Source organism: Nomascus leucogenys, chromosome 1a (genome assembly GCF_006542625.1).
Source record: "Nomascus leucogenys isolate Asia chromosome 1a, Asia_NLE_v1, whole genome shotgun sequence".
Taxonomy (NCBI): Eukaryota; Metazoa; Chordata; class Mammalia; order Primates; family Hylobatidae; genus Nomascus; species Nomascus leucogenys.
The window spans coordinates 87,662,925-87,676,775 of NC_044381.1; the positions used below are offsets into that span (position 1 = coordinate 87,662,925).

The following is a 13,851-nucleotide window of genomic DNA, read 5'->3' on the forward strand; positions in this document are numbered from 1 at the left end:
AGGCATACTGGCACATGCCTGTAATCCCAACTACTTGTGAGGCTGAGGTGGGAGGACCACTTGAACCCAGGAGGTGGAGGTTACAGTGATGGCACCCCTGCACTGCAGCCTGGGGTGACAGGGTGAACCTCCATTTCAAAAAAAAAAAACCTTCCTTGACACCAAGAGTCTTTAGAATTGGTGTCTTGTATTCTTCTGTTTTTTCCATTTATTCCACAACCATTACAGAATGCTTGTTAATATATATACTAGGTGCTTGGCTACAAAAAGAATAAGACACAATCCCTGCTTTCAAATAGCTACAGTCTAGTCGCAGAGACAAAAAAGCAAGCAGATAACCATTATGCAGTGTAATGAGTATGGCTTATCTTATTTTCCTTATTTAAAATGTGAAGACATACACAGACATCCAATTCCACTTAAGCTCTTTTCCTACTGCAATTATCACATTCTAACAGCCTATGTAATTATTTATTTATAAATAAATTACATAAATTCAGTCCTCCCTCATTCTATGAAGGTGACAATTTTTGCCTTTTTAATTCATTGATCTCCAACACCTAAAACAGTGAAATATTTCAATAGAAGTTTGTTGAATGAATGTTGAATAAATAATTGCTATGCAGTATAAAAGCATGAAAAGGGAGCTACCAGAACATAACAGAATGAACACCAACCTTGTATATGGAAGCCAGTGGGACTTCATAGTGGAAGTGACATTTGTGCCAGGTCTTTTGGCAAATCTGGGTGACTTTGACTGGAAGACCTAATATTCTAAGAGCAAGCAAATGAGAAATACAGAAACACGAAACACGTAGGAAACAGTAAGTACAAAGGCATAGAGAGATAAGAATAGTACATCTGGAAAACTAAACATATGGCAATAAATATTGTTTGTTGATAACTGTGTAAGCTGGGTGATAGGTTCTTAAAGATTCATTATGCTACTCTTTTTTGTGTGTATGTTAAAATTTGTCCATAATACAAAGTTAAGAATAAATTAATAAACTATGTTTTAATGAGTATAAAAGAATAGAAAAAAGAATTTCTCTCTTCCAATGTCTATATGTATAAATCTCAGAGAAAACTGATTGTCTCTACTTGGTCCATGTGCTTCTCCCTGAAAGCAATCACTATGGTGTAGGAAGACGGAATAACATAATGGGCTCAAGCCTGGAATAGGTACTAGCAAGTGGGTGGGGGTAACAGGGGCAGTGTAGGGAGCTAGAGTACAGCATGATTGACAGTTCCACCCGACCACATGGAATAGGGGAAAGAAGAGTGTCCTAAGGAAGGTTGGTAGCTGATCCAAATAAATGATATCATGGTCCCAAGGAGGGCTTCAACTGATACTGGAGATGAGGCAGTCAGAGAATGGATTGGGTGGTAGGAGACAATGGAGATAGGTAGAGAGGCCTTATTTTTCTAAATAAGGTCAGGCTGAATCAGGCTCTGGAATCATAGAGAAATTTGTTGTTGGGTTGGGGTTGTGAGCAGAAGGTAGAATGAACGAAAATGTGAATCTCACATTAGCTACATCTGGACACAAAATACTCAAAAATCTCCTGCTTTCCCATAGAGGGATATTTGAAGATTGAATATGGATAACAACTTTTAATGAAAATGCTATAATTTTTCAGGTAAATTGTAATGTTTGATGCAATTAGAAAAACGTCCCCAAAATAGCTTTGATTTGGTTGTCATGTGACCAAACCCTGAATAGCTTAGCTTAGTACAAAAGATATTCAAATACATGTCTCACATATGCTCAAGAGATTGAGCTGAAGGAAGAGACAAAGCAGCCCAAGCCATCTGTTTAGAAGGTACCCAAGCTCCAGAGTGAGTGTGGAGAGAAAGGGGCCTCCAGTCTTCCAAGACCAGTGGGTAGCAGAAGAGTCAAAGACTCCAAGAGGCAGAAACAAGATCCAGAACTGGGGCAGACACAATGCTTGAAGCCTGTAAAGGAACATTGTGCCTTCTACTGTTGACCATGCAAAGGTCTTTCCTTCAAAACAGTTCCACACACTTCTCTAGGAAATATTCCAGCATATCTCAGCAGTAATGAGCTGTTCCGTTAGTGATGTGAGCATCCACAGGATTCACTGGTGTGTGTTCAAGGCTAGCTTGTTAGGAAAGAAGAGACAGGTTTTGATGACACTGGGCCAAAGTACCATGAGTACTAGAAACTTGCCGTGTGGCCCAGTCATCTTTCTCCTTCGTGAGGTTCATGAAGAATCCATATATGCATGTGCCACTGACAGATGAGAAATTAAAATACCACTTTACAGTTACCTGAATAAATGCCCAATTTCTTAGTGTAGAACTCTTTTAAAAACAAAGTTAGAGGCCGGGCACAGTGGCTTATGCCTGTAGTCCCAACACTTTGGGAGTCTGAGGTGGGCAGATCACTTGAGGTCAGGAGTTCGAGACCAGCCTGGCCAACATAGTGAAAGTCCCTCTCTACTAAAATACAAAAATTAGCCAGGCGTGGTGGCATGTGCCTGTAATCCCAGCTACTCAGGAGGCTGAGGCACAAGAATTACTTGAACCAGGGAGGCAGAGGTTGCAGTTAGCCGAGATCACGCCACTGCACTCCAGCCTGGGCAATAGAGTAAGACTCGGTCTCTGAAAAAACAAAACAAAAAAAAACAAAGTTAGAGCAAGAAGCCTATACTAAAGGCCTACAAGGGCCTTCTTCTCCCTGTGACATACCAAAATCTCACTTTCTTTCCTGCCACATTAGACAAGATGCAAGCAAAAAATGTACACTTAGCTATGCATTTGAGGAAGAGAAAACATGGCCAGATCCCAAGGGAAGGCCCTGATTCAGCTTACCTATTCCTGCTGCATTAAGAGAAAGCTGAATGGAGGTTCATACCTCTGTTCATGTTAAACATGGATCAATTGATTCTCTAGAAAAAACCCCTCTCTGGGAAAAGGTGAAGATTAGGAAAGAAGGGAAGATATTGAGCCTCCTGTTGGAAGTAAATGCTCAGTGCTGCCAAGTGAAAATAGCACTCAGGCAAAAGTTTTCTCAGCAAGGCAATTTACTTCTATAGAGGGATGTATCTCACAGATGGAGCAATGGCAAGACCACACCAGACAAGGGAGGGTAAGGGAGTCTTATTCCTAACGCAGCTAGTCCCTACCTCTGTGTCTTTCCCCTGTTGGCTAGACCACAAAGCTTAGACCACAAAGTCTAAGCTAATTCCAATTGCCTATTTTAAAGAGAGTGAGGGTACAAGCTGGAGTGGCAGGGTGAGTAGTTTCCGTGGGAAGGATGGTTACAGAGCAGGTGACTAAGAATGACTAAGGACAGAACAGGTGACTAAGGATGACTACCGACCAAAGAGGTGACAGAGGCTAGGAGGGGGTTGTTTACTGAAACTAGGGGCAAAGAGGCATAAAGAACAAGGAAGTTAAACTTTAAAATGGAAAACAAAGAACAGGGAAGCTAAACATACTGACATATTGGTTCTTTGAAGAGGAACTCAGAACTCATTGTATTTAACAATTTTTCTCCCTCTTGAATTTTAAAGGGAGTTTACAGGCTAAATTTTGAAGAGGAATTTACTGTATCCTACACTCCCTTCCCTCTAAACACTTGCTCCTCAAAATGTGGTCCATGGACCAGCAATATCAGCAGCACCTGACAGCTTGTTAGAAACATAATCTTGGTGCCGGATGTGGTGGCTCACACCTGTAATCCCAGCACTTTGGGAGGCCGAGGAAAGTGGATCACGAGGTCAGGAGATCAAGACACAGTGAAACCCCATCTCTACTAAAAATACAAAAAAATTAGCCAGGCATGGTGGCACGTGCCTGTAGTCCCAGCTACTCGGGAGGCTGAGGCAGGAGAATCACTTGAACCTGGGAGGCAAGGCTTGCAGTGAGCCGAGATCATGCCATTGCACTCCAACTTGGGTGACAGAGTGAGACTCTGTCTCAAAATAAAAAAAATTTAAAAAAAAGAAACATAATCTTGGGCCCCAGCCTAAATTAACAGAGTCAGAAAACTGCATTTTAATAAGATCTCCAAGCAATTCATATACACATTAAAGTTTGAGAAGCACTGAGATTCTTTTTTATATTTTTTGTATTTTTTTATTTCAATAGCTTTTGGGGTACAAGTGGTTTTTCGTTACATGAATTGTATAGTGGTGAATTCTGAGATTTTAGTGCACCATCACCCAAGCAGTGTACATTGTACCTAATGTATAGTTTTGGTTTTTTTTTATCCCTAGGCCCTCCCCACTCGCCCCCTTCTGAGTCTCTAAAGTCCATTATACCACTCTGTATGCCTTTGCGTACTCATAGCTTAGCTCCCACTTATATATGAGAACATACAGTTTTTGGTTTTCCACTTTTATGTTACTTCACTTAGAATAATGGCGTCTAGCTCCATCCAAGTTGCTGCAAAAGACGTTATTTCGTTCCTTTTAATGGCTGAGCAGTATTCCATGGTATATACATACCACATTTTATTTATCTACTCATTAGTCAATGGGAACATAGGTTGCTTCCACATCTTTGCAATTGTGAACTGTGCTGCTATAAACATGCATGGAGAAGCACTGAGTTTCTGACTCTGAAGTTCATGCTCAGATTTTCTGTCATTTGGGTCTATTCTCACCTCCTAAAATAATGCTCTGCATATGGCCAATGGTTAATGAAAGAATGTTTAAGAAATTCTTGTTGGCATTTATTTAATTCCATTTGAAGGGAGAAGACCATTTCTGGGAAGCCAGAACACGTTTACCAATGAGTGGCTTAAACAGAGACAGAAGCATACTAACAACAAGCAAACAGAACAATTCTAGACATACACAGACAACTCTGTGGAGTGGGACAGATGGGCATAGTAAATCTACTCTCACTCCATGCTACTGCTCTTGATATTCCCTCCCTTCCTCGTTCATGCTCACCTTTATCGGACCTACTACTAAGCTCTTGTGCTGAGTTCTGCTTCATACACAGGGTAGTAATGCATGGGTTACCTGTTTTTCATAGCCGTGTCCTCAAATCCAAAATCTACAAGTCAGATACTGCACCATTAAGCCAGCACACAGTGGGAAAATAAAAAGCAATTTGGCATGTCAATATTTCTTACCTTTAAATGGTTGTGACCACTGTGACCCAATTCATGTCTTATTTCCGACAGGAGCCAAATCCCAGGCCTGGGTCTTTATCCAATATTTGCCTCCTGTAGCCTGTCCTATCTAAGTTATTTTAAGGACTGGTAACAACAAAAATTCAGAGTGCCCAACCTCCAATTTCTTCTCTTTGCTCTACCTGATGCAATACCTTAAAGTAAAAAGAGCCGGCGGTTGGCAAATATTTATGAATTAACTGGAGTTCTGTCACAACATTCTTATGGGATCCGATAACGACAGGATTTAAGAGCAATAATGAAAGTTACCATCTGTCGTGCACTTATGATATGCTTCACAACAACCCTATGAAGTAATTAGTAGTCCCATTTAATGAATGAGGAATTTAAGTTTTCAGAAGTTGAATAACTTGCCCAGGAAATAGTCAAGATAGAATTCCAGCTAACACTTGTCTGAGTCTAGACTCTCTTAACCACTGAACTTATATGATGTCTCACTTGTAAGATACCACTGCTGACGCACTGAGTGAGCAGAGAATCATCTACCCTCTCCAGGGATAATGTGAGGATCAAATGAGATGAAAAATGTCAAAGCATTTAGGAAAGTAAAGAAATATAAGATATGATTTAGCACGCTAAAATTGTGTCCAACTAAAAGCCCTAGGTTCTCTATAAACGACAACGGTATATGTGAAAAATGTTCACCTTTATAATTAGAGCTACCTCATTTAATTCTATACACATTTTTAATTTATCAAATTAGAAAATATTTCCTAAGAGCTCACCCTTGATGTTGGCAAGGAGGCGGTGAAACTAGCACATTGCTGGTGGCAGCATAAGTTAGTACAATCTTCCTGAAAAGCAAGTTGACAATGTGTTTCGAGACTTTATTAAAACTTGAAATAATGTTTTCTAAGAAAAAATAAATTAGGGGCCGGGCGCGGTGGCTCACGCTTGTAATCCCAGCACTTTTGGAGGCCGAGGCGGGCGGATCACGAGGTCAGGAGATCAAGACCACAGTGAAACCCCGTCTCTACTAAAAATACAAAAAAAATTAGCCGGGCGTGGTGGCGGGCGCCTGTAGTCCCAGCTACTCAGAGAGGCTGAGGCAGGAGAATGGCGTGAACCCGGGAGGCGGAGCTTGCAGTGAGCCGAGATTGCGCCACTGAACTCCAGCCTGGGCGACAGAGCAGGACTCTGTCTCAAAAATAAATAAATAAATAAATAAATAAATAAATAAATAAATTAGGACAAAAATTTAAGTATAAAGATAGTTAAGAGCATAGATTCTGGAGCCAAATTTCTTGGGTTTAAGTCCCAGCTCCACTACTCATTAGCAGTGTAATCTCAGGCAAGTCTCTGTGACTTGGTGTCTAACATGAGGATAACAATAGCACTGATTTCACTAAGTTATTATGAAGATTCAGTGGATTCTTATATGTTAAGTGCTTAACCCAATGCCTGGCACAATGTAAATACTGTATGTAGGTGATATCTGTTATTTTTATCTCAGTGTTATTTATAATAGCAAAACCTGTCTGACTATAGAAGAATGCTTAAGTACACTATGGTACACTTACAGTGGAACTTTTTTTTTTTCTTTTTTTTGAGATAGAGTCTCCCCCTGTGGCCCAGGCTAGAGTGCAATGGCACGATCTTGGCTCACTGCAACCTCTGCCTCCCGGGTTCAAGCGTTTCTCCTGCTCAGCCTCCCAAGTAGCTGGGATTACAGGCACCCACCACCACGCCCAGCTGGTTTTTGTATTTTTAGAGATGGGGTTTCACCATGTTAGCCAAGCTGGTCTTGAATTTCTAGTCTCAGGTAATCCGCCCACCTACGCCTCCCAAAGTGCTGAGATTACAGGCGTGAGCCACTGCACCCGGCCACTTACAATGGAATATTGTACAGAATATTAAAAATTAGGCTTTAAAATAATATTTAATTACATATAATGTAAAGTAAAAAGCACAGGAAGCAAGCCTGGGGAACATTGCAAGACCCTGTCTCTACAAAAAAAATAATTAACCAGGGGTGGTGGTGTGCACCTATAGTCGCAACTCCTTAGGAGGCTAAGGTAAGAGATGAGAGGATCCCTTGAGCCCACGAGTTTGAGGCTGCAATGAGCAATTATCATGCCATTGCGCTGCAGCCTGGGTGACAGAGAAAAACCCTGACTCAAAAATAAAAAAGAAAAGAAAACAACAACAACAACAAACAGTAAATGAATTGTGTATATTGTTCCATACCACTTATGTTGGCTAAAAGAGCACTTTTTACAAATATAGATGCCTAGAAAACAACTGGTAGGAATCACATCAAAATATTAACAAATAATACAACTGGGTGTAGACTGGGGGGTTCTTTATACTTTACTGTATTTTCCAAAGTCTCTACAGCAGTGTTTCTCACACTTTAATAGGTAAACAAATCACCAGGTATGCTCGTTAAAATGCAGCTTCTGGGTTAGTAGGTGTGGGATTTTCAGATTCTGCATTTCTGATAGGTTCTCCTGTGATGCTGATGATATTGGCCCAAGGTCTACACTTTGAGTAGGAAGGTTTTAAAGCAGCATATCTGAACCAATATACTGGTTAACTGAGACCCACCCTCAGAATTTCTGATTTCATAGGTCTGGGGTAGGATCCTAGGATTTGCATTTCTGTTTCCCAGGTGATGCTGACACTGCAGGTCTGGGGACAGCACTCTGACAACCGGGGCTCTAGAATCTTTCTTTTTCTTAACATTAAGGAAGGGAGGGCACTAAAAAATATGTCAGGCTTCTCCATTGCCTCCAAAATCAAATCGAAACTCTTCATCCAAAAGCTCCCATAATCCAACCCAATCATTTCCCACTACTTCTCTTTAGGCCATAAAATCAAACCACTATGTCCTAAACACACCTGAGATTTCGGACATCAGGACTTCAGCTGGATTTCCTCACTCTGACTACGCCACTTCCTTCTATTTCCTCATGCCAAATCCTACCTAGCCTTCAAGGTCCTCAAATGCTATTTCCTCCATAAAGCCTCCTGATCTACCACTACTCAAAAAGCTACCTCTCCCTCCCCTCCTCAGGGCTGCACAGCACTTTTCGTTCCTCCCCAGCGACAGGCACCATCTGTACCTGGTCCAGCGACTCTACCGGTGGGTGGTGTATCTTCGCCTGTAGACTGGGAGTTTCTTGAGGTCAGGGGAGTGACTTGCCTATCTTTGCCTCTTAGCCTTAGCAGATCCCCAATAGACAGCTGACACTCAGAACTGACCAAAAGAAGGAAGGAATGGGACCTCCTGAGGAAGGGCACAGAACTGTCCTGTAAATGGAAACTAGACCGGACGCACGCCAAGCCGATGACCCACAGTAACAGGTGTTCTCCATCTCTGATGTCTGTGATTCATCCTGCACAGCTGCGCGCACACAGTGCACGCATACACAGGCTCCCAGAATACGGCGCCCCACACGCTGTACAGCACGTCGCGTTCTGGACGCCCCGGCAGCCACACACACCGAGACACAGCTCAGCGACAACCTGGATCCACAAAAAGGAGGCCCTGCCCCCTTAAAAATACTAACACCTTACTGCAAAGAACTAGCTGCTACGGCTTGCGCCTGCGCCCCTTGTTCCCCGCCGCACCTTTTCTTGTAGTTAAGAAATCTATTTCTGCACGCATTTTGTCGCCGCCGCCCCCATCCCTACACACACACACACACACACACACACACACTCCCCTTCCCCCTAACCTACCCGCCCCCACCTCCTTTCAGACTAGGCGCGCCTCGCAGAGCGGGATTGAATGCGAAAGAACGGGGCCGTCTTTGTCATTAATCCTCCCCTCCTTCGGGCGAGCCAAGCTTCTTCCGGGTCAGCGACCATCCCCGCCACCCCACTCGGGGCTACGGTCCCCCCGCAGCGCTAGCCCCGGGCCCGCGAGCACCGGCCCCCGCCACCCGCAGGTTGCGGAGGGAGGAGGGCGGGAGCGGGCGGCGCGGAGCCGGGAGGCGGGGGAGGGGCCGGCGTCCGAGGCGGCGGCGGCGGCGGCTGCGGCTGCGGCTGGAGCAGCCTCTGGCAGCAGCGGGGAGAATGGAAGTGCGGGGCGTCAGACCGCCGCGGGGTGTCACGGCCGCCACGAAGCCTGCGAGGCGAGGGGCCGGCGCCCGCGGCTTTTAAACCCGGGAAGGCGCGGCGGCGGCGGCGGGCAGATCGCGGCGCGCACCAGGCGCCGGGGCGGCGGCCGAATGGAGAGAAAGGGCTCGGCGGCCGGGGCCAAGGGGAACCCGAGCCCGCCCGCGGCCGGAGAGGGGCAGCGGCCACCGCCGCCGCTGTGCGTCCCGGGCGGCGGCGGAGGAGCCCCAGCTAGGGGCCAGGTCGGGGCGGCGGCCGAGCCGGCCGAGCTCATCCGACGAGCGCACGAGTTCAAAAGCCAAGGGGCGCAGTGCTACAAGGACAAGAAATTCCGTGAAGCCATCGGCAAATACCACCGGGCGTTGCTGGAGCTGAAGGGGCTGCTGCCGCCCCCCGGGGAACGGGAGCGGGACTCGCGCGCGGCCTCCCCGGCTGGGGCCCTCAAGCCCGGCCGCCTCTCGGAGGAGCAGAGCAAGACGGTGGAAGCCATCGAGATCGACTGTTACAACAGCCTGGCAGGTGAGCCGCGCCGCGCCCCCCGCCCCGCGGTCCCGGTTCTTCGGCCCGGTCCCTCCGCGGACCACTGCGGCGCTCCCGCGGTGCAGATTCTCCTGCTGTGACTGTGCTGCTCTGAGGAGAACCCGGGAGGGAGGCGCTTTGGAAAAAGTGTGACTTTTAGGATTATGCCTTTCAAAGGCCATAGTCATCTCTTGTCCCTTCGCTAGCAGACATCGTAAATCTCACCTAGAATTGACTGGATAAATAGAAGGGGACCCAGCTGGCCTGGCTATGGCTGCTGCTGCTACTGCTCCTGCTCAGCAGTGGACCTGGGTCCAAAATGCAGAAGCAGCGCCCGGGGTGGGCCCCCGCACCCACCGCTAGCCCAGCTTTTTCCTGCGGGTGAGTCCCAAGGGAGGCCTCGCACCTGTCTGCTCTCCTCAGGTAGCATGAGCACCAGGATTGGTCCTCGCCTTTTCCCCAACCAACCGCATCCCTGTAGGTAAGATCTTCCCCAAGTTTTTTGGCCCCAGTGGCAAAGGGGAGTTTGACACCATGCCTTCAGCATCTTGAGCAAAATGGATTCCAGAATGCCACTTTCTTCTCTCTGAGCTCTGCTGGGGCTCCCGGTTGCCAGGTGAAGATCGCAATCTCAAAGGAAGCTTGGTTCATGGTTGGGCTTGAACTATGCTGCATTCTCCCTCTCCTCCCTGCCCGTTTCTCACTTTGTGTAGCATCAGTCCTCACGCCAGCTGGCTGCTAGGGGTGAAGGAAAAGGGGGCCCTTCTCTTGGGCAAAGAAGGTGTACATTCCAACATTCCCTTTGGGGACAAGAGCCAAAATCAGGCATTTAAAAATTTTTTAATTTAGGCGCAGGAATATTTAAAGTCTTTTAAAAAAGGAAGAGTCTGGCTCTTGCCAGGGCCTTCCTGGGAGAAGGTGGGAGAGGTTGGCAAAGGCAACTTGAAAAGCATTCTCTCCTCTTCTCTTGCCCCATTTGGTGAGATTTTGGCGTGGTCAACCTTCTCCGACCAAATAAAGGGCAGTTCCTCCTAGTTCCTAACATGTAAGATTGCCTAAACTGTCTATGGACAGTTAGAGCAGGGTAGGAGTGAAGAGTGACTGGGTGTGGCAGGGGATGGTGAATGTGTCTGAAGCCCAGGCAGTGGAGAGGGGGGGGGGTAAAAATAAATACTGGCAATTCTGCTCTGTTCTTAAATGCAGATCTCTCTGTTCCCTCTGAGGTTTCTAGTACCAGCCTACCTCTGTCTTCCCAGAATGCCATGTCCAGTCTCATCTTTGATCAGGTAAAACCCAGGCTATGGAGGCACTTTGTAAATTGTAGTTTACAGACTTAAAGGATTAATAGTCAGAGTAGTAGTAGCAGCAGTTGGAAGGAATGGTGGTACTAATAGCAATACTAGCAGTAATAGCAGCAGATAAAATTGTAGTACAGCAAAAATGGACTCTTTCAATCCATTATAAGATACAGCTTGAGTCCTTTAGTTCCCGTAAGTCTTCGGCATACTGGCTGCTGCCCCATGAATAGTTAAAGGGCAGAGCAGCCATGGGTGGAGGAAGAGGCACTGTGGATTGCTAATGCAGTGACTTTGGAGTGGTAATGGAGTCTTATATTTAGTCAGTATTATCCATGGACATTCTAGGGCTGCCAGCCAGTGGCTAGCACTGCCTGCCCTCCACCCCAGACGTGGTTACATTTCCATGGTGAAATCAAAGATGTGTCCTTGGTCAGGCCAGCCCAGTCAGGGCGGGGCTGAAATCTGGATAGCTCCACCACGCCCATCCTCACCTCACACACTGGAAAACTTCAACTGTGAGAGAATGGAAAGCAGCAATAGCAGATATTCCCCTCTGCTGCCTTCTCTAGTGCTCACCACTTATATTAATAATTAATTGTGTGTGCTGTTAGGCATCCTCCATTGTCTCTTTAAATCTTTATAATCTAGATAAAAGAAATATGATCATCAGTTTTGCAGAGAAAAAGCTCAAGGCTCTGGAGCCATTCTTCTCCAAAGGCAATGTTCTTGTCATCATACTTCGATGCACAAAGTCAGCATCCTCTGGGCCTCTGTCTCACTTGAGCCCGGTTTCAGGTAGGCTTCAAAGCCTTGCACTTTGGAAATTCCTTTGGGAGATCTCAGGCCTGGTAACCAGGAGAAAGAAATAGAATACTTTGATTCAAGGCTCTAACGGTCTATTTCCAAATGTCAAGTTTCACAAAAGAAAGAAAAGAGTGATTATAAGCAAAGCAGTTTTGTCAAAGCCGAAATCTGTATCCTGTATAGAAAATTCAGCTAGGAGGATGGTTCCACTTAAAAGTCACTCTGGGGCCAGGCACGGTGGCTCACGCCTGTAATCCCAGCACTTTGGGAGGCCTAGGCAGGTGGATCACAAGGTCAGGAGATGGAGACCATCCTGGATAACACGGTGAAACCCCGTCTCTACTAAAAATACAAAAAATTAGCTGGACATGGTGGTGGGCGCCTGTAGTCCCAGCTACTTGGGAGGCTGAGGCAGGAGAATGGCGTGAACCCGGGAGGCGGAGCTTGCAGTGAACCGAGATCGTGCCACTGCACTCCAGGCTGGGCGACAGAGCGAGACTCCATCTCAAAAAAACAAACAAACAAAAAGTCCCTCTGGGAGAAATAGAAGCCTTATGTTTGTTTCCTTCAGGGCTATGTGTAAAATCAGTGATGACTATTTCAGAAGTCCCAGCTAATAGGAAAGTATCCTTTCTTGTCAGATTACAAAATAATCATGCCTGTAATATGTATTTTCTTTTGTAAAACACTAAAACGTTTAAAGAAGAAAATACACGATTACCTCTAATCCAGTTAGAAACCCATGTGGTATATTTCCTTCCTGTATTTTTTTCTGTGAATAAATGTAAACAGTTTACAAAGTTGAGGTCCTCCTGTGTATACAATCAGGTATCCTGCTTTTAATCCCATTTGTTTATGTCAGAAGCATTTTCACATTTCATGAAAATATTTTCATGAAGATTATTTTAAATGGCAACAGAAAAGTTTTACATGTGTATTTATACTTCTCATTGGCTAGAAAGGAAGGAAAGATGATTACTGGTATTGCTGTTAGAGCCAGAACAGTGCAGCATGGCCCATGAGATATCTTTTCCCCTGTGTGCCTGCTAAAGGGAAGGAAACCAGCAACTGGAGGCTTATTCTGGAAGAAAGGCCACTGACCCTTCCACCAGGGCTGCAGCACCAGCTGAGTAGCCCAACAAGCTCCAGGTTCTGAGGGAGTCTGAATATATTTAATCAAGGATCCGTCCTCCTTCTACACAAAGCTGTGCATAGAGAGAGAGGACTGGGTTTTAGGAGGAAGTTGGACTACCAGCCCAGAAGTACCTGGAAAATTAAGCTGTGTTACTAAGGGCGTCGCTGCTCCAAACAAGAGGTGGTTTTGAGGCTTCTGGAATAAATCTAGGCTCAGTGAACCCTTGTACTCCACATGGAAGCCTCCAAAAGAATAGCAAGGGGACAGCTAGAATGTGCTAAAAGATGTCGGTCTAAAAACCTATTTGGATGACTTGAGGGAACGCATGAAGGGTGTGCAGGCAATTTGCAAAGGGCTGCAGGTTGTGATCTCTTCTGGCTGGGATTTCCTTTTGGTTGGAAGAGATCTGGCCAGTTGTGCTGGGCCCCTGGATGTGATTTTTGCGTATGTTGTTTTCCAATAAATTCAAAGAAATAGGTGGGGATCGTTCTGTTTCTACAGAATTTTGAATGATCCTGATACAATGATTTTTAGAAAAGATATCCTGACCTTCCTGGGGAGACATAGGAATCTGATCTTTACCGAGGCTACAAAGGAAGCATGTATTGGCCTGTTGATGGACTCTTCTTGACATTGAACAAGACACAGGACTCCCCTGGGCCTTGGAATGTTCTGTGTAGAACCCTTTGAAGGGCAGAGCCTTTTGCCCTACATCTGTTCTTGTGGGGCTTTGGTGGCTCCAGCTGAAGTGTGATCAAAGGGATACAACACACAATGACTTTGTTGGTATTTTCAAATGATGTTCGAGGCTCGAATGCCAGCAGTAGAGATGGAAATCAACAAACCATGGCATTGGACCTGAA

General features: G+C 45.6%; 1 protein-coding gene across 1 annotated transcript in view; it reads left to right on the forward strand.

The window, feature by feature from the left end:
- The first annotated feature begins 8,817 nt into the window (after positions 1-8,817).
- The window catches only part of TTC9 (tetratricopeptide repeat domain 9), a 34,020-nt gene continuing 28,986 nt past the window's right edge, over positions 8,818-13,851 (forward strand). The window contains exon 1 of the mRNA XM_030812748.1: positions 8,818-9,751. Coding sequence (XP_030668608.1) covers positions 9,346-9,751 — 406 coding nt within the window. The 5' untranslated portion in view covers positions 8,818-9,345. The remainder of the gene's footprint in view (positions 9,752-13,851) is intronic.